The sequence below is a fragment of the Giraffa tippelskirchi genome, chromosome 8 (assembly GCF_054371585.1).
Source record: "Giraffa tippelskirchi isolate mGirTip1 chromosome 8, T2T-mGirTip1v1.2.pri, whole genome shotgun sequence".
Taxonomy (NCBI): domain Eukaryota; kingdom Metazoa; phylum Chordata; class Mammalia; order Artiodactyla; family Giraffidae; genus Giraffa; species Giraffa tippelskirchi.
This window is the reverse complement of record NC_137282.1, coordinates 34,952,293-34,976,881: the sequence shown is the minus strand read 5'-3', so window position 1 is coordinate 34,976,881 and position 24,589 is coordinate 34,952,293. Positions and strand designations below refer to the sequence as shown.

The 24,589-nt window shown below is 40.0% G+C and overlaps 1 protein-coding gene across 9 annotated transcripts in view; it reads left to right on the top strand.

Moving 5' to 3' along the window:
- Nucleotides 1–8,542: 8,542 nt before the first annotated feature.
- The window catches only part of NEIL3 (nei like DNA glycosylase 3), a 100,847-nt gene continuing 84,800 nt past the window's right edge, over nucleotides 8,543–24,589 (top strand). For 6 of the 9 annotated variants that reach the window (XR_014062719.1, XR_014062720.1, XM_081521990.1 and 3 more), the window contains exons 1-2: nucleotides 8,543–8,790; nucleotides 22,427–22,554. Coding sequence is in view for 7 of the 9 variants with exons in the window: in XM_081521990.1 (XP_081378116.1) it covers nucleotides 8,635–8,790; nucleotides 22,427–22,554 (284 nt within the window). In the remaining 2 variants the exon portion in view is untranslated. Of the gene's footprint in view, nucleotides 8,791–21,218; nucleotides 21,958–22,426; nucleotides 22,555–24,589 lie in introns of those variants that run through there. The other 3 variants (XM_081521994.1, XM_081521992.1, XM_081521993.1) reach the window with 3 other exon arrangements.

Here is a 24,589-nt window from a genome sequence, read left to right as displayed (position 1 = left end):
GCAGGTAATATAGTGTTGCCCATCCATGTACCTCAAGTGGCAATGCCACATTTTTAATATTTCACGCGTACAATGTGACGATTCTTTTCCTTTTTAAAACTGAAATGTTGTTGATTTACAATGTCGTGTTAGTTGCAGGTGTACAGCAAAGTCAATCATATATACATACACACACACATACTCATACATATGTTTTTTTCAGATTCTTTTACCTTATAGGTGATTACAACATATTGAGTGCAACTCACTGTGCAATGCCACATTTTTGAAGAAGGATATCCTCGATATAATTTCTCACTAGAACAAACATGGTCTTTACCAGAAATCTAATGTTTATATCAATTACCTTCCGAGAACTGATTCCTTTTTGTCTTTCAGTTTGCCCAGTAAAACTTTGTTTACGTTGAAATAATTATTTTAATTCTTTTCATTAAGTAATTTGACAGGAATTGTGGGAAAACTATCTTGGAAAATGGTTGGTAACTGAATGACAATGCCATGAAGCAAATATACAAAAGTGCTGAGGCTCCTGAAAAGGGAAAAGGGAAAGTTAGTCGCTCAGTCGTGTCCAACTCTTTGCAACCCCATGGACTATACAGTCCATGGACTTCTCTAGGCCAGAATACATGGGTAGCCTTTCCCTTATCCAGGGGATCTTCCCAACCCAGGGGTTGAACCCAGGGGTTGAACCCAGGTCTCCCATATTGCAGGTAGATTCTTTACCAGCTGAGCCAAAAGGGAAGCCGCAAGAATACCGGAGTGGGTAGCCTATCCCTTCTCCAGGGGATCTTCCAGACCCAGGGATTGAACCGGGTCTCCTGCACTGCAGGCAGATTCTTTACCAACTGAGCTATAAGTTCTTAATCCTTTCCAAAATTGCAAAATACCACCTATTTCAAAATTGTACTATGAAAGTTTAAAGCTCACTTATGATGAATTGCAGAAAATATTTACCTGACTAAATAAAATTTCTCTAGAAAATGCCATAGTACAGTTTTGGTATCCTTTTTTTTCTTAGGTAACCAAGTACTTTGAAGTTAGCTGAAATAAGGTCCTTTAGAGGTTAAGTGAAACTTTAAAAAGCAGATCATTTTATCATATAAAAGCTTTTCCAGAAAAAACAAAGACTGCACAAGTCATTTTATGAGCTTAATATTTTGATATTAAAATTATATAAGGATAATACAAAAGAAACAGGGAAATAAATAGTCCACTTCTGAACACAGATAAGAAAATACTAAATAAAATGTTAGCCAAATAAATACTGTCTATTAAGAACAATACAGTGTGAATTTGTAGGTATCATCTCAGGAATGGTATAGTGGTTTTCTGATCAAAACTCTATCAGTGTAATTCATCAAGACTGTGGACTAAAAAAATAGTATAATTTCAGTAGATAAAGAAAAAATATTTAATAAATTTTATGCTTATTTAATGGTAAAACTAAAGAAACTAAGAAAACTGGGAGCAAATATGATGTCTTTAACTTAATAAAAGTATTCATTTAAAAGGTTCCGTTAGATAGTGTTTATTGAAGAAATTTTGAATCCAATAAAGCAAAGATATCTTTTATCACCACTACCATTCAGTATAGTACTGAAGGTCCTAGCTAACACAATAAAACAAGGAAAATAATTAACAATGATAAGAATTGGAAAGGAAGAGATAAAACTGTCATTATTTGTAACTGATAAGATTACGTAGAAAGCCCAACAGAATGAACAAATTAGTGTATCTTATAAAAGAGATAAATGAAATTGCCAGGTATAAGGTACACATTAAAGATTAATAGCATTTTTCTATACTTCTAGTGTCAAAATATTGGTTCTCTAAAAGTTGATAAATAAAAATTTAAAAAAACATATAATTCTTATCTTTAAAAAGCAAACCAACCAATTTTATGAGCCTGATATGACCCCAATATTTATTTATAAACTGCAGTTATGTACTTTACAAACAACATAGTGTAGAGATTAAAAGCAAGATGGCCTTGGGGTCACACTCCTGTGTGAACTTAAGCAAGTTATATAACCACGCTGCCTCATTTTTCTTGCCTATAAAATGAGAAGAAAAAATTTCCACTTAGGGTATTGTGAGGATTAAGTGAATTAATACTTGGAAAGCATTTGGATAGCACAAAGTTGGTGTCTTATAAAAATTAGCTATTATTATTATAGAACTAATATATTAATACATTGGTTACTATTTACCTTAAAATTAAAATGTTAAAATAAAATAAAAATAAGCATTTACAGATGTGCTAATATTTACTTCTCTTCCTCAATTGAGTGTACATAATTTACATTGGGTTCTATCACTTTAACAGTAAAAACTAACTAAAAATAGAAGATAATATTCCACTTAAAATATCAATCCAAAATATGAAATCCTAGGAATTAGACCAATAAAGAAAGCACATCTTCGCAGAGAAATTTACAACATTTCTAAAATTAATCAAATGAGACCTTAACAAAATAAGGCATGTTGACATTTTTAAAGCTATTGATGGTTTCCCAAGTTTATTAAAACTCAGTGTGTGTGTGTATATATATATATATATATAATCAATATCTCAGAATTTTCAGGAGAAGATGAAATTGATTTTAAATATAATAAAATTTACAAATTCATACAAAGCTAATATAATTTTGAGAAGGAAGACTTAAGTAGGAACTCATGAGATATTAAGACATAATAATATCACAGTACTAAGAAACAGTATAGAATTGGTATAGGAACAGATAGATCAACAAAACAGAATAAAGAGACCAAGCAGAATTATATATGAAGGATAACTGCATATAACAATAATGGCATCACAGATGTGCATGTGCTAAGTCGCTTCAGTCATATGCAACTGTTTGCGACCCTGTGGACTAAAGCCCACCAGACTCCTCTGTCCATGGGATTCTCCAGGCAAGAATACTGGAGTGGGTTGCCATGCCCTTCTCCAGGGGTCTTCCCAACCCAGGGACCAAACCCTCGTCTCCTGTGGCTCCTGCATTGCAGGGGCATTCTTTACTGATAAGCCATGGGGAAAGCCCAATGGCATCACAGTTAAGAGGCCTAAATATAAACATAAATTTATCCAGGGTATGCTGCATGACAAACCAACCTAAAGTCTCACTGGCTTCTGACAACAGACATTTTATTTCTTACTTGCAAGTTTAGGATCAGATAAGAGAATGCATTCAGTCAGCCAAAGGTAGACCAATGGTTGGGCCTGTCAATGGTGTGGTGACGTCTATTCCTTATAGGGACACGTGGCAGGGATGGGTTAATAACAGTGAATAATGTGAATAATAATGTGAAGGAGTGAATGGGTAACTGTGAATAACAACCAATCTATCACAATAAAACTATAAACAAGGTTAATAGAAAAAATATGGGGAGATATTTTTATGACATTAAAATACGTTGGACTTGGGGGTATAAATTATCATGTAAAATACTGATAAGTTCAAATAAATAAAAAATAAGACTGAAGATAGAAAAGTTAGTCGATGTAAGATGAATTGGGCAAGGCGGTTAGCATGATAAGGTCATTACTTCCTGGAATACAATAAGAACTCATACATCCATAAAAGAAAGGAAAACACTTTATGTTTGAAGAGAACAGAAATTTTTCTCTGCACTGATCACTGTTGTATCCCCAGAGCTCAGATAAGCGCCTGGCAATACTGACCCCTCCTCCTTAGCGTTTCTTCTGCCTCAGGATTCACGTCCCATCTGTCCTAGTCTCCAAGACAGACATATTAATCTCCTGTTGCTGCTGTAAGTAGTACATGTTTAGGGGCTTAAGATGACACATGTTTATTCTCTAACTGTTCTGAAGGTTAGAACTCAGAATCAGCCTCCCTGGCCAGGAGTCAGGGCGTCAGCAGGGCTGGCTCCTTCTGCAGGTTCACCCGCGTTCCTGGCGCTTGGCTGCCTCCTCCATCTTCAAAGGTGCCATCAGGCCCCCTTCACTGACTGCCTCTGTCCTCACACTACCTTTTTTGTCTTGGACCCTCATGCCTCCTCTTATCAGACCCTCATGATTACCTTGGGTGCTCTCAGATAATTCAGGATCATCTCCTTATTTCACACTCTTCAATTTAATCACAGCTGTCAAATCCCTTTTGCCATTTAAGGAAACGTTCACAAATTCCATGGATTAGATCATGAACGTATTGGTGGGGGGAGCATTATTCAGCCCTCTCCCTGCACCCCAGGCCTTCTCAACCTTGGCACAATTAACGCTTTCGAATGGATAATTAATTATTTGTTGTGGTGGCTTGTCCTGAGCCCTATAGGATATTTAGTAGCATCTTTTCCCTGGACCCATTAGATCCTAGAACTGTCTCTTCCCCCTGCTTGTGACCAAATGTTCTGGATCAAGACGCGCTGCTTCATGCTCTTCTGAGAATCACTTAATAAAGCACATCTAAACATGTTAATCTGCTGCACAGAATCCTGTTTGTCCCCCTATTCCTTTCAACAGAATCTCCTACCCTCTCTCATAGAAAGAACCCCTCACACTTAGCATACCATTCAATTTTCTGTAACCTGGCTTCTCTGACTTCTCCTGGCCCCGTCTGCTCCCACTCCCTGTCCTCTTGTCCTCCAGATATTCTTGTAGTTCCCCAGATATAAGATTCTCTCATACCTCCTGGCATTGTAAATATGCTTCCCCCATCTGCCTAAAATTCCCCGTTTCCTTTTTCTTTATGCAATGAACTCATACTTACGTGTCCTCAGAATTTAGCTGAGATGTCTGGGACCGAGGTCTCCTCCCTGCGTCTGCTGGGAGTACCTGAGGTTACCTTCGTCTGCATGCTGGTGTTTATTTCCTCTTTCCTCTGCACTAGTTTGTGAGCTGTCTAGATCTCTGACTTTTATCTGTTTCCATGGATCTAGCCGTCTTCCTGCAACAAATTAGGGGCCCAATAATTTCACTGCTTTTCGAATGAATGAGGAAATGGTGGCTTTCATGCCTCAACTTGAGCATGCTTTCCAGTATCTGAAACAGATGAGTAATGTTGCTTCAAGATATTTACAAAAATAATACACTTTTCTATTCCAGAACAGAAAATAAATCCTACCCTTTCTCATAGAAAGAACCCCTTACAAAGAGATGATCTGTGCTGTTTTGTGTTTATGAACTGCTTAGTTATTGTTTGTCCCAAATTAAGTTCATGCTCAGAAACTACCCTTGCTTACTAAATATGCTTAAATTAAGAAATAAATTAGAAAAATCCTTCTCATGGAGAGTCTGGCAAAATTAAAGTGCCCAATCCTAGACTTCACATCATTGTGAAAAGGTCAGATGTGTCAGAGCAGTTTCGTGGGCCACCTCGGAGCCTATGGTTGGTTCTGCAATTTAGATTTTGACTTTGCAAGAAGAAAACTGTCACCTGGCACTTCCAGCCTTCACAATGAAATGAAATCTGCTGCTTTGCAAAGTCTCAGCATTTGGCATTTGCTTCAAATAATAGACGTGTCAAAAATGGTTTCTGTTGCTATGCATTTTATGCTTCTTCTCATAGCCTAACATTAAAAGTTTCTCTTAATGGGTAGAAACTGGAGACTTTTTAGTAAATATCACTGAAAACACCTGCATGTAATGTTCACTAATGACTATTTCCTCTATTCAGAGCTCAAATTAAGAGGGTGTTCAGAGAGGATGGGTGTTCTCTCTCGACCTGTTAAATATATTCAGGTAACTTATGTAAAACAGAAATTAAAAGACATTTCCCCCATACTATATTTTTATCATTCAAGCTAAAAATCTGCCCACAGACCTTGTAAGGAGAAGAGTAAAAACAAAGTTTCATTACACAAAATGTGTCAAAAGCTTAATATGCTAAAGGTGGCTCAGTGGTAAAGAATCCACCTGCCAATGCAGGAGCCATAAGAGATGTGGCTTCAATCCTTGGGTCAGGAAGATCCCCTGGAGAAGGAAATGGCAACCCATTCCAGTATTCTTGCCTGGGAAATCCCATGGACAGAGGAGCCTGGTGGGCTACAGTCCACTGGGTCATGGAAGAGTTGGGCACCAGTTAGTGACTAAACAACAACAGCAGATAAGCTAAAGGAAGCTTTTGAGACTGTCTTTAATGCCCATATGAGGCTAAGATGTATTTTTCCTCCAAACCACCATTTCATAAGTTGTTGCTAGATATATTTGATTGTGGGTAGTGTCATATAAGTGGTGTTGCTGAAAACATTTGGCTAAGATCTTGGCTGGCCTGGTTGGATCCCAAGTCTGTAACCTTGAGCATGTCACATAACCCCTCTGAGCCCCAGTTCCTACATTTGTAAAATGTATCTGTAAAGTTTCTTAGAGGATACGCATTCAGCTAGGACTTGAGATGAAGAGAATTTCAGGAAACTGGGATGAAGACAAGGTTAAGAAAATGTGAGAATTGCAGCAGGAGCCAAGAAACAGAAAGTACAGAGGACAGCAAATAGAATTTACCCTAATTCCTTGAATTTGTAGTGTTTTACGGTTTTGAAGTGCTGTCCTATATCTTACCTTATTTGTGAATTAAAGTAAAAAAACATCATGTGGAGGTTTATAAGAAAAGTATGTTTTATTTTACATAAGAAAAAAGTGCATTCTAGAGAAAATGAATGACTTTTATAAAGTCATCAAGTAATAAATAATGCTTAAGAAGAAATAGAGTCTAAAGCAGTGTAGGTTTACTTGCAATGGTGACATGACTCTATAAACACTGCAGATGCACAGTGCATGCAAGTTTGCTCCTAATTGCATGTCAGGAGGGATAACAGAGAAATATCCAAAGACTCAAAGGCTAGTCACGCGAAACAAAATCTGTCTTGGCCTTGAGGGGCACATTAGTGACATCTCGCAATGTCTTCAGTGTTACTCCCCAGCTCTTAACTCAGCTCTCTGGAGGACAGTAAACCTAATTCTAATTGAAGATTTTATTTGATCCAAATGTGCACCAGTACACAACAGCTAAAGAGAATAAGTCCATGATGAATCAGTCAGATGACTGAAAATTGTGACGATTATAAAATATGTTCACAAGTTATTTGATTCTCCTCGCTTCTAGGGATAAAGCTTAATTCCCCTCTTACCCTCTGTGGGCTGTTCAGAATGACTGGATTCTAATGAACAGAAGTATTGAGGGTATGGGTGTGCCACTGCAGAGACAAGAAGTAAAGGCCATTACAACTTTCTTCTTGCCTTCTCGCTTGGATCACACACTCTGGGATGTCACCTGCCATGTCAGGAAAACAGCTGAGCACCCCTATGGAGAGACCCATAAAGTGAGAAACCAAGGCCTCCTGCCAATAGCTATGCAAGAGAGTCATCTCTGATATGGGTCTTCTAGCTACAATCAAGCCTTTAGACTGAAACTGCTTGACAAGCACTCATCTAGAACCACTCAGCCTAACCCTGCAAATTCTTGACCTGCAGAAAGTTTGAAATACCAAACAAAATAATTTTTTAGGTAGCAAAAAAATAATAATTACTAGTAAGGTACACATGAATAAGGTGTATAAAGACTGTCTTCCATCACAGGGCAGAAATCATGACTGAATTTGGATTTTTAGGGAAAAGGATTCTTCCTTGACTATTTAGTAACTTGACCTAAAAGCGTAAACAATAATTAAACAAGGAAGTACAAAGAATCCTGAACCTGATCCAGCTAACTTTTGATGACTGATCTCTCCCTACAGAGAGAAAGACATGACTTTTCCAATTTTTTAAGACTTTAGTGTATATATTCTTCTGGTTTAACGACAGCCATGATATGCTTACTAAGTTATTGATAAATTGACATTGCATTTCAATATGCTATATTTTAATTTTCAAAGAGGATTATAGATTTTTCATTATTTAAAAAGTTGTATGGAGTCATTATATATTTTCATGCGTGCAACATTGTGTAAATTCGAAAAACCATGCATTGCCCAAATTTATATAGAGCCCTGCCTTTTTACAAAGCAATTTCAAATGCTGCTCATCTCGAACATCCCAAAACAGAATATTTGCATGAATTTTTGTAGACTCTTGCTTAGCTCAGGTATCAAAAAATGAAGAGGATTTTAACATAGACACTAAGATATACTTGTCATATTAGGCCACGTTTTCTAAGACATGCTAAACCTATAGGAGAAAAGTAAAAGCTGCTTGCTATAAAAACCTTCCCGAGTCCCTCTGCGCCCACTCAAGCCCGAGGAGGGCCTGCAGAAACCCGAGGCCTGCCGGGCCACCTCGGACTTTGGGACGAATAAGAGGATCAGGTCACAAAATGTGCGTGTACCGTGCAGCTCAAGGACAAGGGCAAAACCTCAAAGCAAAGAAAACAAAATTGGAGCTTCTGAAGATATACAGTTCGGCCGCCGGGGAGGGTGGTGAGTGAGCAGCACCAATTCACGCCTTTCTATTGCAGCCCTGCGTCCGGGCCCGGAGGCTGGGCCACTGCGCCTGCGCCGAGGAGCCGGGCCCGCGAGCGGGTGGGGGGCGGGGCGGAGTCCGGGGGCGGGGCCGGCGCGGGGCCAGGAGCGCGCGAGATTTGAACTTCTCGGAGGAGCTAAGTACCTCCGCTGAGGTGAAGTTACGCGGCAGTTTTCTCGGTTGGATTTGCAGCTTAGTGGGGCGTAGTGCGGGACGGGGCGATGGTGGAAGGCCCGGGTTGTACTCTAAATGGAGAGAAGATTCGGGCGCGTGTGCGCCCGGGCCAGGCGGTGACTGACATGCGGGGCCGCGCGCTGCAGGGCCTGGGGGGGCCCGGCTCGCCGCCCGCCGCCTCCGGGCCTGTAGGCTCCTCACAGGTGAGCAGCTTCCGTGTCTCGTTAGGGGACCAGCAGTGGAAGATAGGACAAAAAGCCCATCGGGTTTCCAGGGTCCAAAGTGCTTTACCACTAGTCAAGGTTTCCTGGGGCCTCGCATTTCCTAACACGTACCGTGACCTCCCCTGAGAATGCCCTTGCCCTACTAGTGCGCCTGCGCGGTTGAGGGTTGGTTGCTGGACCGCTGGGTTGAGGCCGCCTTGGAGATGCCCAGGTGGGAAGTGATGGAAGGTGTTTTAGTCCATGTCGCCTTGCTTAGCCTCTTTACAACCTAGCAAGAGATGGTTTCCTTCTGTCTATAGCCGCATTTTCTGCTGTTAATATTATCAGATGTCTGCAACCTTTGACGTGTTTTTTTTTTTTTCTGTTTTTCTCATTTTAAAGACAGTAAGCTTGTCTAGCTTCTCGCCTGCCTAATATTCTGCAACTGAAAATGTATTACAACTAACATATAATCCTAAAATTTCACACAGAAGATTTACCACCACCCTGCCCACTCAACTTAATATTGCCATCTAATGAAGGGGCAGAACCATTTTGGTTCCCTTAAGTGAATTTCTTTCTTTTTAAAGGAAGTTGTAGCACAGCTTCTTGCCACTCAGGCATGCATTGCAGATGGTGTGATTTTCATTTAGTAAGAACTTAGAACTTGTACTGAAAATATTCTGATTAAATCTCGTGCCTTAAAAGCCCTTCAGATGTACGGATGATTGTATTTCATGAATGCATGCATTATTGCGCTGTACTTCAATTTCTCCTGCAAAGCTTCATCATAGCCTTTGGTCCTGGAAGAAAAAGTTGCCTGCTATGAAATTAGCATATGCTTACAACTTGAAAGAAATGAAGTTCTAAGTCTGAGTAAATACATTTTCAAACTTGGACAAAGAGTAATTTCTGCATGTCCTTCCAACTGCCCTTATGTTTTATTTATTTTGACTGTAAGTCAGTTAGTACTCTGTACCTGTTCTTTTATAGTGTTTCTTTCAAAATCATTTCAGGATACCACAGAGATGAATCCTGAGTAGTCTCTTAAGAGTATTAATGTTTAGAAAAATCACTCATTCAACAGAATTCCGAATACTCAAGGAACCTGGGTAACAGAAACTAACACTTCCCCTTGTGGAGTCTATTCTTTAGTTGGGAAGATACAAAGACATTCATTAGGTAAGAACAGAAAAAAATATAAGTTGATAAATTCCCTAAGTAAAGATACATGGGTCCATGAGAACTTACAGGAAGTTCAGGGATAGCTTTGCTGAGAAAGTAACAATTAAGCTGAGGTGTGAAGGGTGAGGAGATACCTAGATCTGAACTGAAGGTTAGCAGGCAGAACACTGGAGGCAGAATGATAGCAAAGGAAGAGAGATTGAAAGAAATCTGGTGTGTCTGCAAAGGGGATGATGAGATACAGGGAAGGTGGTTTGAAATAAGACAAAATTGAGATTGCTAGTCGGAGTCAGATCCTGGGGATCTTTGCAGAACTTTGTAGGGACTCTACTCATTCTGGAATAATGGGTGTCTTTGAAGGGTATTAAGATCCAGTGACACTTTGAAAGATCATTCTCCTTGCAATGGAAAATTATAAGACTGGCGGAAAGCCAGGGTACATGCTGCCTTCTCAGGTGAGGATTGCAGGAATCCAAGAAGGCTGCCTGGAGCACAGAGGAGGGGGCTGGTGACAAAAATGAAGAGAAGAGAACAGAATTGCTATTTTGGAAATAAAGGGAATAGGGTGTGGTAATGGATATGGCATGAATATGTTATGGATATCATAATTTACATCACTAAACAATAATATATTCTGTATTAAGTTTTAAGCTATTACTAGCTCCCAAGGATACAAGATGAGTCAGATAAACTTACTTCCTTGAGAATCCCATTTAATGTTTTAAATAGACATTACCTCATTGGTCTTTAGGCCAGACCAGCATGAACATTTCCTCTCCATTTATGGTTATCTTCAGTTCCAAGGCATAAAGTGCTTTTGAAGAACTGTTATATTTCATTTCATTATAAAAAATAATAACCTCATGATAAAGGATTAACCTGATTCTACAGATAAGGAATGTGAAGCTCGAAGTGAGTTTAAATAATTAAGTTGCCCAATATCACATGCGGAGAAGGCAATGGCACCCCACTCTGGTACTCTTGCCTGGAGAATCCCATGGACTGAGGAGCCTGGTAGGCTGCAGTCCATGGGGTCGCTACGAGTCAGACACAGCTGAGCAACTTCACTCTCACTTTTCGTTTCATGCATTGGAGAAGGAAATGGCAACCCACTCCAGTGTTCTTGCCTGGAGAATCCCAGGGACGGGGGAGCCTGGTGGGCTGCCGTCTGTGGGGTCGCACAGAGTCGGACACGACTGAAGCGACTTAGCAGCAGCAGTAGCAGCAGCAGTGTCACATGACTAGGAAGGTCTGAACCAGGTTTAATCTCCCTTTTTTCAAACTCCAAAGCCTACACTTTTAACCATAGTTCCCCTCAGTTATAAAAGGTTCAGTAGGAAAATGACTGATTCATTTTGGAAAGAATACCATACTGCTCAGCATATAGTAGTGACTACTTATTAATCAGAGAAGTGAGACCTTAAGTTTTTGGCTGTATCTGCCACCATTTTTACTTTTGTTCAGTTTACCAGTTGGCTTAACTACTTTGGTAATGCTAATGGCTTCCATTCCCATATTCACAGTGCAGCCTGATAATATAATGTAGATGCTTCATCAGTGGTTGGGCAATGAATAATATCACTTCAAAGCAATCCCTGAACATTACTATATTTAATACTTTGACATAAAGAGGTGTTAAAAGGTGGTATAGGTCTTTATGATTTGGAATCAAGAATCTTGTTCTGTGGGAACTGGCTTTGAAAATCAATATGAAATGAATAACCCTTTGTGAAAATCAATATAGAATTAATAATCTCTTTATCATTGGGAATATTCTAAATATTTTGCCATAGCTTTCCTTTATGGGTCCTTGATCTAAAGAAATAATAATCTTTGTAAATGTGAAGGGTCTTTGCATTTTAGAGGGGCATTGAATCCATAGTGTTAGTTGCTCAATCGTGTCTGACTCTTTTGAGATCCTGCCAGGCTCCTCTGTCTGTGGAATTCTCCAGGCGAGAATACTAGAATGGGTAGCCATTCCCTTCTCCAGGGGATCTTCCCGACCCAGGGATTGAACCCGGGTCCCCCACACTGTGGGCAGATTCTTTACTGACTGAATCACCAGGGAAGCCCTATAGTAAATTTCATCAAAACATGGTAGGTTGTCACAGATCTCTGGCATGATCACTACTTTAGTAGGTGATCCCATGTTTCCTAGACCTTTATGCCTGAGCATTAAAGCTATTTAAAGGTTTCTGCTACTGACTTGAAATCATTAGTTTTCATAAGGCAGCAGTTGAAAAATGCATATGATCTTCTTTATATTGCAATAAATATGAAAAAGTACAAAGGAGAGTTAAATAAATACTAAGTGGGCATTTAAAATAAATGATTTAAACTCAAGATAATCATCATACCAAAAAAAAGAACCCCACCTGTGTAACTACTGTTGTAATGAATCAGCTGCTGTGGCCTGTAGTCCTCCTCTTGGCTCAAGTTTGAAGTTCATGGAGAACGTGTTTTAAGGCATGTCTCCTTGTGACAAGTGACCCCCATTTTGAAGAAGAAAGCCTGGCCTTAGAAGCCCAGCATTTGCTAGTCGTGCATGCACTATATTACTTCTGAGTTTTGATCCACTGTCTTGTTAGCATAAAATTATGCAACTCTGTAAGCACATTGCATAAAACTCTGCTGGAGCTTTTGGAACCTTATGGTAAGAAACAACATTGGAATATAAATGAACATGTCTGCTTAATGAGCTGTGAAGAGTCAATCCTTCGATTTTAATTGTTGGTTGGATACAATATTTTGGTGAAATCGATGTGTGATCTGCATATGTTTTCAGTTTCCTTTCACAAAACAGAATATGAAACAGGGTTTATAAGTATTCATTTCATTTGAAACATGATCCTCTGACTACTCTATCTCTCCTTAAGATTTAATATATGTATGTAATATGCTAGTTATTCTTACTTATCTTGGTATGCCCTTCACGATGTCTCAGAGTTATTTAGTAAAGATTTGAATGGATGGAGAAGAGCAAAGTTTTGAATAGTGCAAAAATTGTTTGGATGAAGGTTTTAGAAATAAATTCAGTTTGGAATCTTTCTCTGAGTGTGTATTTTGTTGTGCATATTAAATGGAAATTACTATTAAAATAATGAAGCCACATAATAAAAGTTTTCCTCCCTCCTTTCTCTTTATAGTGGAGGAGGTAGAAATCATAATTCATTTTATTGCCTTTATATGAAGGAATGAGCTAATCCACAGAGATTCATTTTCTACCTAAATGAAGCTTATTTGTTTAAATCTAAAAAGTTTTTTAACTTGTATAGAACATGCATAATAGTATTTGCTTATGTTCTTCCATGAATATGGGTAATGGTTTCATCTTAATGACTCAGGATCATTACTACCATCATTCATCATTACACGCAGTCATGGAGAAAGAAGAGAACAGTTAAGAAAACTCAGAGAGATGATTCTCCATGGCCATTGCAGCTTTTAATGAACCCTAAAGTGTTGGGGATGATGTAGAGAAAACATCTGATCATCTTGATTTTGAATTCCAGCTCCTTTGTTGCTCATACTCACATCTTTGCCTATTGGGTCAGAATTAGATTACAGGACACATAAAACTCTTAGCTTAGTGCCTAGCAAAATAAGTTGTAATAGTGTTAGTCATTCAGTTGTGTCCAACTCTTTGCAACCCCATGGACTGTAGCCCACCAGGCTCCTCTGTCCATGGGATTCTCCAGGCAGGAGTACTGGAGTGGGTTGCCATTCCCTTCTCCAGGGATCTTCCCAACCCAGGGATCAAACCCAAGACTCCTGCATTACATGCAGATTCTTGACTCGCTGAGCTACAGTAAACGTCCTGGTAATTGTTTGTTCCTCTTTCTCCCAGATGAGGGCTTTCTCACCAGACCCACCTATCTGATGATGACCTTATGAAGGGATGTAATCTTTTGGTGTAATCATGTTGTGTGTAAAACATTTAGCTTCTGAGTAAGTGCTTACAGCCTCTGCTCTTAAAAAATTGTAGAACAGATTTTTATGTAAAGTCCTCCATTTGGGGGCTTAGAGACCATTTTAAAATTAGGGATTTTTTTGATGGTTTAAATTGATAGATAAGTGGCTTGTGATTACTAAAAGTGCTGTTGTATGGGGGATAAAAAGCATGTGGGGGACAAAAAGGAGAGACTGTGAATATAAATACAGTATATTTTTCCTCTCTAGGGGAAATATGTAACTGCACTAGAGTTGAACCATTTATCTGTGGAAAAGTCTTATTCTGTTCTGAAAAGTTCATCTTCCTTGTTCACCCATGGATAGGCAGGATAAATGATAATCAGCACAATAAATCATGTGCTGTCTCCAAAGATATATGTTGTTTTGACGATTTCCTATTATTAAGGCACTTGAAAATGGGAAGGTGAACCCTGCTCAATCATACTTAAAATTGTGTCAAAGGAGATTTTCATCTCTTATTTCGGGGGGAAAAAAAAGAATGAAATGTTCAGATAATACAGTAACAAGTTTATAAGGGTCAAAATGAGAAAGTCAGGTATATATTGGACAATTGTGTATAGTTACAGCAAAGATAATAGGCTTGTGGAAATTAATTTTTGAACTTGCATGGGCTGCTGAATCTTGTATGAAGAGGTGATAACCCCAGGTTCTACAGTAGGACAAGTGAATCTCTTGTAATTCTTAGGTTTATTGCAAAAGCCTTGCCCAGTTTGTACATAAGAGCTCTCGAAATAAATGGAACAAACCATCACTGGGATATAAGAATTTTCCCCTCAAATGGCATTTTAAAAGAAAAAAGCAGTTAAAAATATATGCAGGTGCTTGAGATGGTCAATTATAAGTTGAAATTTTTATTTTGCCTGGAGTATATTCTCTAGAGCAGATTATTTTAGAAATGATAGTGTACTGGGGGTCAGGTGATTTTGGTCAAGTGCGCACATGATAGACAATTCGATAAAAGATCTTTTTGTATCATCTCCCTCAAAATCCAAATAAGGTATTAGAATAGATGTTTTTAAAGCAGCCATTTAAATGCTAAATAAACATCTCAAATAAAAACCAGGGCAGGCTGGGACTGGTTGCTGAAATCCTAAACCTTCTCGTAATGTTCTTTTTACTTAATGGGAAATTCTGATTAACTATAATATTTTACATCCGTCTAGCTTTTGGTAGTCAGGAGAACTTGGTTCTCCTATATTTAAGCCTCATTTCTTTGCAGATAATTAGGAAATAAGAGACTAGGATGTTAATAATTCTCAAAGGAGCTAAAACAGTTGGTGGACCAGAAGTTTTTGCCAAGAAACCTTGGGAAAGGTATAGCAAGATGGGGATGATGGGTGGGGAATACAGAGAGGGCAGGAGGGAGGGATCTAGTTCATCCCACAGATGTTTCCTGAGCTCCAGGCATCGTGTGAAGTGCCCAGGGAAAATGAAACACCACAGTTGCTGTCCACAAGGAGCTCACAGACGAATAAGGGAGAAACGCGAGTCACAGACACTTGTTCAGTTGGTAAGTGCCAGCACAGGGGTTGCAGAAAGCCCTGTGCTGGGTTTGGCAGGTAGAAAGCCTCAAGATGATTCTGCTCCCAGGCAGGGACATTCTAGCCCCAGCGAGTGTACTGGAGTGTACAGCGAGTGACAAACCGTGTATGTGAGCAGGAAGGGGCTATGCTAACATGTCGTTTTAATTCCCAAGCACCTCATCAAGGATTAAAAAACTACTTCCGACACACAGTTGAGGCAAGGGCTCGCGGCATCTGTAGCTGGAGCAGGCTGTGCCACACAGAAGCCATCGGATGGTGTCAGGTCGGTGTGTTTCCACAGCTCCGGCCTCTCCACCTGTGATTGTTCCCCACCTGCCCTCTGCTGACGTCTGTATTGTAATAGTCACCTTCACCTTCATCAGGCCCAAAACATCCTTTTTCAGTATTGGTAGAGACTGTAATATCATCCCTTTCCACATTCTGTTTTTGATGTCCTATTCTGTGTTATCTTTGATTATAGAGACTAGAGTACAGAACCAGCACACCTGTGGAGATTTGGCTTCTGGTTCTTTGCGGCTCTGTCCATCAGGACACCATGGTTCACTTCTCGTGGACAGCTGTGTGAAGAGACTTACTGGTGTCATGCATTTTAAGTATATTGGCATTTGTGTTTTTTGACTCATCCTCCTATGTACAAGCAATTTATTTCTAAGGGCACATACTCCTCTTTGTCTTGTTAATAAGTGGTCCAGGAACCCTAACGTTTGGGAGGGCCTTCTGCTGAATCCTCCTTTGGCTGGAGAGACATTTCCCATGGTCAGATCCATTAGAGTTCCTAAAACCTCTGATGGTTGGCAGTAATGGGACAGCATGTAGATGCATATTCCAGGACAGCCTGTGGTGTCTTAACATAATACTGTATGGAAAAGCTTTTTTTTTTTTAACCTGCCCCTCAATCTTGGTCTAGAGGGCATTTCAGCTGTCCTCTCCGTTAGCTACACATGGAACCAAACTTCCTCAGGACCGAAGGAACTAATAGGAATATTTAGCACAGAGTTAGAAATTTCACAGGGAAAATCTAGGATAAAAATCAGGATAAGCTAGGTTTGGATTTCTTCCTAATAGACATTATTAGGAGCCCTGGCATTTAACTTTGAGCAAGAAAAAGTAGAGGTTTTCATTAAGAACTCATACTTTTTCCCCCCTAGGGTTTTACAGTTTCTTTTAATTTACACCTTCTGAAATGGATGTTACAGTGATTTAAGAATAAGTGGCACAAAAATCGTTGATATGAATTGTACTCAGAGATTTTGTTTAGCTAATTATAACAATACCCAATGATGTGTTACTGTTGAATTACATCTGGATATTTTGATAATGGGGCAGTTTTAGATGGTCCAGTCTAGTCATTGAACAGTGAGAAGTTATCCTTACAGGGTGGGAAACTTCCCCAGAAAATGATCTGGTTTTCAGACATCTAGGATAAGGCCGAGCAAGGCCTCACACATAGTAGAAAGTCAATAAGCTTTTCTAAAATGAATGAATACAGTTCAATAGCCCTGAATGGTACACTTTTTATGTGGAGGGTGTGTGTTCAGATGCCACCTGCCAGCTTTATCCTTAGAGGATGTCAAAGTTGTAGACACAGCCTAGTGAGTGGCATGAACTGTGGTAGCTGTTGGCTGAGAATTTTAAACTAAATGGTGTTAAGTTCTTCCAAAATGGTTAATTTAGTGCTGTGAGCAGACTTCCTGGGAGACATTAAGGACCCATTTACTATTTTATTAGATATGATGACACCACTGTCTATTTCAAGGTTATCTTCTCTGTCTCTGCCAGGAGCCATTACAGAACTTGGTAAAGCCAGATCAAGGAGAGAAAAGGAGGTCTGAACCCTGGGGCCGCGGTGCACACCCGTGCTTAGGAAACAGGGATGTGTGCTCGACCTGGAACAGGGAGAGACTTCCTCACAAGGGAATCGAGCACAGGCTGTGAGGGTTCTGATTGTCCCAGAAAGGAAGTGTCCTAGGTTCAAGCCAGGGTGAAGGGTGTGCAGACTGGCATGGTGACCTTTTCCTGCATATTGGATAGATGATGGGTTTAGATTTAACTTGTAAAGCTGGGGTGACAGTCATAGCATGTTTCCTCCTAACCAAGAAGTGGGGGATGCTGCTGTGGTGTTCAGGGCTGTGCATATGAAACGGGGCCAGATTCCACCCAGCCTTCACTAGGAACCCTAGCATAAGTCAGAGGATCTCAGAGGACACGGTGAAAACCAGTTGCTGGTAAAGAATACTGGGAGAGACAAGAGGCTGTTGGCACTAGAGGGACAGACACAGGCCCCGAACCAGGAATATAGAAAAGGAAGGTTTAAAGGTCATAAGACGTTATGGCCAAAATCCTAAAAAATATAAAACCTAGTCTATGTTGAGGCAAAGGTTATTCAGAACTGATCTATATCTACTCTATTAATCATCATCTTCAAAGTCTCCAGGCTAATTTATGAGAATTTTTAACTACTAATTGGTTGTCATGGAAACCCATCTCAAAACTGCTGTCTTAATCTACACTTGGTTTGAAGTGTATGCAAGAGACAGCAAAAAGTCTTGCTCAGTAGAAAAACACCAAATTCTTGGTGCTTCTCAGTTTAGGGTTCTGACTGATTCATTTATAAAAATACGGCAAATGTGAAAGAATGTTTTTCCCTCACTGAGTACTCAGGCTTGCTCTGCCAGTGCTTGATGACCACTGATTGGTGCGAGAGTTCATCCAACTCTTTGCGAGCCCATGGATGCACCCCAGGCTTCCCTGTGCATCACCAACTCTTGGAGCTTGTTCAGACTCACGTCTGTTGAGTCGGTGATGCCATCCAACCATCCCATCCTCTGTCGTCCCCTTCTCCTCCTGCCCTCAATCTTTGCCAGCATCAGGGTCTTTTCAAATGAGTCAGTTCTTCCCATCAGGTGGCCAAAGTATTGGAGTTTCAGCTTAACATCAGTCCTTCCAATGAATATTCAGGACTGATCTCCTTTAGGATGGACTGGTTGGATCTCCTTGCAGTCCAAGGGACTCTCAAGAGTCTTCTACACCACAGTTCAAAAGCATCAATTCTTCAGCCCCCAGCTTTCTTTTTGGTCCAACTCGCACATCCATACATGACTACTGGAAAAACGATAGGTTTGACTAGATGACCTTTGTTGCAAAGTAATGTCTCTGCTTTTAAATATGTTGTCTAGGTTGCTCATAACTTTTCTTCCAAGGAGCAGGTGTCTTTTAATTTCATTGCGCAGTCACCGTCTGCAGTGATTTTGGAGCCCAAGAAAATAAACTCTGTCACTGTTTCCCTGTCTATTTTCCATGAAGTGATGAAACCTGATGCCATGATCTTTATTTTCTGAATATTGAGCTTTAAGCCAGCTTTTTCACTCTCCTCTTTCACTTTCATCAAGAGGGTCTTCAGTTCCTCTTCCCTTTCTACCACTAGAGTGGTATCATCTGCATATCTGAGGTTATTGATATTTATCCCGCAGTCTTGATTCCAGCTTATACTTCTTCCAGCCCAGCGTTTCTCATGATGTACTCTGCATATATGGAGAAGGCAATGGCACCCCACTCCGGTACTCTTGCCTGGAAAATCCCATGGACGGAGGAGCCTGCTAGGCTGCAGTCCATGGGGTCTCGAAAAGTCGGACACAACTGAGTGACTTCACTTTCACTTTTCACTTTCATGCATTGGAGAAGGAAATGGCAACCCACTCCAGTATTCTTGCTGGAGAATCCCAGGGATGGGGGAGCCTGGTGGGCTGTCGTCTATGGGGTCGTACAGAGTTGGACACTACATATAAGTTAAATAAGCAGGGTGACAATATACAGCCTTGACGTACTCATTTCCCAATTTGGAACCAGTCTGTTGTTCCATGTCCGGTTCTAACTGTTGTTTCTTGACCTACTACAGATTTCTCAGGAGTCAGGTAAGGTGATCTGGTATTCCCATCTCTAAGAATTTCCACAATTTGTCATGATCCACACAGTCAGAGGCCTTGGCATAGTCAATAAAGCAGAAATAGATGTTTTTCTGGAACTCTCTTGCTTTTTCTATGATCCAAAGGATGTTGGCAGGCAATTTGATCTCTGGTTCCTCTTCCTTTTCTAAGGAAGTTTGAATATCTGGAAATTCTCGGTTCATATATTGCTGAAGCCTGGCTTGGAGAATTTTGAGCATTACTTTGCTAGCGCATGAGATGAGTGCAGTTGTGGGGTAGTTTGAGCATTCTTTGGCATTGCCTTTCTTTGGGATTGGAATGAGAACTGAGCTTTTCCAGTCCTGTGGCCACTGCTGAGTTTTCCAAATTTGCTGGCATTATTGAGTGCAACACTTTAACAGCACCATCTTTTAGGAGTTGAAATAGCTCAGCTGGAATTCCATCACCTCCACTAGCTTTGTTTATAGTGACGCTTCCTAAAGGCCACTTGACGTGAGACTCCGGGATGTCTGGCTCTAGGTGAGTGATCACACCATTGTGGTTATATAGGTCATTAAGATCTTTTTTGTATAGTTCTTCCGTGTATTCTTTCTACCTTTTCTTAATATCGTGTGCTTCTGTTAGGTCCATACTGTTTCTGTCCTTTAAAGTGTTCCCTTGATATCTCTAATTTTCTTGAAAAGATCTCTAGTCTTTCCCATTCTATTGTTTTCCTCTAGTTCTTTGCATTGATCACTGAGGAAGGCTTTCTTATCTCGCTCTGCTATTCTTTGGAACTCTGCATTCAGATGGGTGTATCTTTCCTTTGCTCCTTTGCCTTTACCTTCTCTTCTTTTCTCAGATTTTTGTAAGGCTTCCTCAGTCAACCATTTTGCCTTTTTTCATTTTTCTTGAGGATGGTCTTGATCCCTGCCTTCTGTACAATGTCATGAACCTCCATCCATAGTTCTTCAGGCACTCTGTCTATCAGATCTAATCTCTTGAATCTATTTGTCACTTGCACTGTATAATTGTAAGGGATTTGATTTAGGTCATACCTGAATGGTCTAGTGGTTTCCCGTACTTTCTTCAATTTCAGTCTGAATTTGGCAATAAGGAGTTCATGAACTGAACCACAGTCAGCTCCCAGTCTTATTTTTACTGACTGTATAGAGCTTCTCCATCTTTGGCTGCAAAGAATATCATCAATCTGATTTTGGTATTGACCATCTGGTGATGTCCATGTGTAGAGTTGTCTCTTGTTTTGTTGGAAGAGGGTGTTTGCTATGACCATTGAGTTCTCTTGGCAAAACTCTATTAGCCTTTGCCCTGCTTCGTTCTGTACTCCAAGGCCAAACTTACCTGTTACTCCAGGTGTTTCTTGACTTCCTACTTTTACATTCCAGTCCCCTATGATGAAAAGGACATCTTTTTTGGTGTTAGTTCTAGAAGGCCTTGTCGATCATCATAGAACTGTTCAACTTCAACTTCTTCAGCGTTACTGATCGGGGCATAGACTTGGATTCCTGTGATATTGAATGGTTTGCCTTGGAAAACAAACAGATCATTTTGTTGTTTTTTGAGGTTGCACCCAAGTACTTCATTTTGGACTCTTTTGTTGACTATGAGGGCTACTCTATTTCTTCTGAGGGATTCTTGCCTACCGTAGTAGATATATTGGTCATCTGAATTAAATTCACCCATTCAAGTCCATTTTAGTTCACTAATTCCTAAAATGTCCAGGTTCACTCTTGCCATCTTCTGTTTGATCACTTCTATTTACCTTGATTCATGGACCTAACATTCCAGGTTCCTATGCAACATTGTTCTTTATAGCATCGGACTTGACTTCCGTCGCCGGTCACATCCACAACTGGGCGTTATTTTTCTTTGGCTCTGTCTCTTCATTGTTTCTGGAGTTATTTCTCCACTCTTCTCTAGTGGCATACTGTCTCCTTTTGCTCCTAGACAATAGCTAAACAGTTTTATAGTTTTATTATCACAGCATACATACTGCTCAGCTTCAGAAAAAAGCTTTATCTCTGTCATCATATTCTCTGTCATTATGCATTTTTACTTCGAAGGCCAGTCAGTTTATTTCTTTAAAAAAGAAAATGATTAGTTGGCATGGTTTCTCAGGTGTATGTAAACTCAATGCATTCCTTCCCTTCACCCACAGAAGTCCTGATATTTTACATCTGTAATTATCTTGGTCTTTTTTATAATGTTCAGTATGTGTGTTGTAATTCTGCCAATGTGTTGTTTGGTTTTCCATGCTGATGTGGGAGGTGTACTGGGTCTCTTTTTCCTTTATTCTGAACGTTACAGTTGGGGAGCGGGAGGGGAGCAGCCCTGCCGCCAGATTCCCCTCCCCAGGGGGACCCCCGGCTCTGCCTCTGACCCTGTATCCCACAGAGCCATGAAAACCAGAGGTCTCATGTCTTAATGTCCAGTAAATGCCTTTCTGATAAAATCTGGCTCCTTACCTTTGGGGTTCTCTCTCACTTTTACTTGGCTTTTGGCCTCTTTTTCTTCCTTACTGGTTTATAAGTTCATCATCACAGGTCAGAATTTATTCTTTACCAAAATATATTATTTGCGTATATTCTTTACCTGTTTTATTCTTTACCATGTTTAGATGTTTTTATCTGAATGCTCTTCCAAGGACCTTGGCTGTACTTTGGAAGCGGAAGACTCTGTGCCCTAGTTTTTAACTTTGAAACGTTCATGTCATTTCCCTGTGCTTTCTTTTCACGTGCACAGAGCAGTATAGTCCTGGGAGAAATTCATTTTGATTCTGTGCCAACGACTGTTTTTCCACTTATTGTTTTTTTCTTTTGGCCTCTCTCTTTTTAAAGAACTGCCTAGTAATTTAACAAAATGTATGTAAACAGCTGTTTACATTACTCGATTTGTTGGTGAAGATTCTTCTCACTGTGATGCACCTGAGCATGGAGTAATGTAAAAATGTTAAGATTTAAATTATGATTTTGTTTCAAGTTTGTGTATTGACACGTGTGTATTTTCTCCTAGGCTGCTGCACTGAATCATAATAAAAATTCCAGTCAGGATTTCTTGAGACTGTTTAGTGGACATGTTTACAGTGGTGTGGAAACTTTGGGGAAGGAGCTCTTCATGTACTTTGGGCCTAAGGCTTTACGGTAAGAGAAACCTGTACAGTACATCTGATGTCTCTGTCTTTAAAGATCTGCAGAAGGCTTTTCTTGCAGTTTGCTGCATGTCACATTTCATCACAGAGAAAGTACTCCATTTTTAAGAGAGCTCTATTACAAGAGGTTGAAATTTTTGAAATTATCATGGGAAGCAGCAAGTAGAAGAATAAATTGTGATGTCATCATTACTTGGAGAGCTAGTCAGTTTATTTCTTGGAAAAAAAAAAAAACAGATAGTCTGGTAAGGTGTCCCAAAGGTTGTTGGAACAGCGCATCTCTGTTTCGCTCATCTCCAGACTCCCTGCGGTGCCCTTTCCCTCTCTTGTTTTTACCAAATGTTTATTGCATTAGTGATGTCATTTTCTTTATGACACCTCCTAGTTTGATTTGAATGTCTCTCCAGATTTGTATATTTTTCTCTCTTCCTTCTTTCTCCAAAGCCTTGTGCAGAAACGGAAGCTTACCTGTACGTTTCAAAACTTCCCACGTAAGTAACTGGTTCTCTGCTGCTTCACAGTGCTTATGGAAATTAGTTGCTAACTTACAGGTTGACTTAGTGATAAAGATGTTGAAATGTATGTAGTCACCTATCTGATTTTTTGCAAAAATATGAAAAAGTCCTGTGAAATAACATGTCTGTCAATTTTTTCTTCTTGGAGTTTAGCCTAAGCTATCGCAAACTGTAAACTTTGAACCTTTTTAAATTTTTCCTTTAGATGTTAAACAGTTTTCACCTTCTTGAAAGTTCTGCTATTGGACCCCGTGAAGATGCATAGTGATTTTTCCTTTAGATGTTAAACAGTTTTCACCTTCTTGAAAGTTCTGCTATTGGACCCCGTGAAGATGCATAGTGGTCATAGATAATATGACTACGTGACTGTTATTTATCACATCTCATCGTTTGCTTGTTTCGAGTACTTGAGAGTTTACCTGGTTGCTTTTCCTCTGACGTGTTCTCTCATTGTCAGCAGCTGCTGTCCTTGGAGAGCACTGTCCCTTCATGGTTTTTCTTAGTCTAGAATTGATAACATCACATACCCTCCTGGTTCATGTAGGAGCAGGCTGCACTGTTGTGGTAGTAGACTGATTGATGTGATCGAAAATTCTTTGCAGAGAAGGACGCAATGGGATCCATGTGAGATAGTTGAAAACATTGATATGTTATTGATTCTCTGGTGTGAGGTGCAGATTTATTTCTGAAGAATGAGAGGGAGGTTTTTGTCATGTCTTCTCCACCAACTGATAAGGGGAATCATTTCTCAGTGAAAGGCTGTCAGTAGGTGTTTGCTGAAGTTCTCAACAAGCGCAGTTATTTCCTCAAACTCAGTGGCGTAGTACCACCCACCCCTGGCAGGTATGCGTCTCAGGGTATGGATGAGGAGCAGCATAGTCCTTATTTCTTTCCAGTTTCTGCAGCCTCACATACTATTTGATGTAACAGTTCAAGGTTATTGGCAGCTCAGCTGTTTGAATATGAAGTGAACAACCTAAAATCAGCTGTATTCCCTTTCACAGTTTAATACAAGTTATAAAAATGCTCTCCTGAGCTAAGCTGCTCAGGAGGATGGATGACTGTGTCAGAGAAATGGGATCCTGTTTGAGGCTGCAGGTCTGTGAGTGTGAGACAGGAACGTTGTCTTCACTTCTGACCTGTTTTCTCCTCACTGGTCTGGCCTGCTCTTTTGAAAGCCCATAGTCAGAAAACGTGCTTAATGATCATCTACAGTATTCCCTCCATAGGCAGCATCTCACAATTAAAATTGCCGTTGGATTTTGGTGCATCTTATAGGTCAGGCTGTGAGTCTTCCTGGGATTCATTTGTTATTAAAGTGAAGTACAGGCCTAGCCCTCTGGAGGAGAACCTGCCATGTAATATCCAAGCTTCAGAAAGGTACAAATTAGATACTGACTATTTCTATTGCTAAAAGATGTATCTAAGTGCTCAAGCACTTGGAACAGTACCAGAAAATAGTAAAAATGATTTAACATACATTTATTTTAGGAGCACAGTTGTGGTGTTATG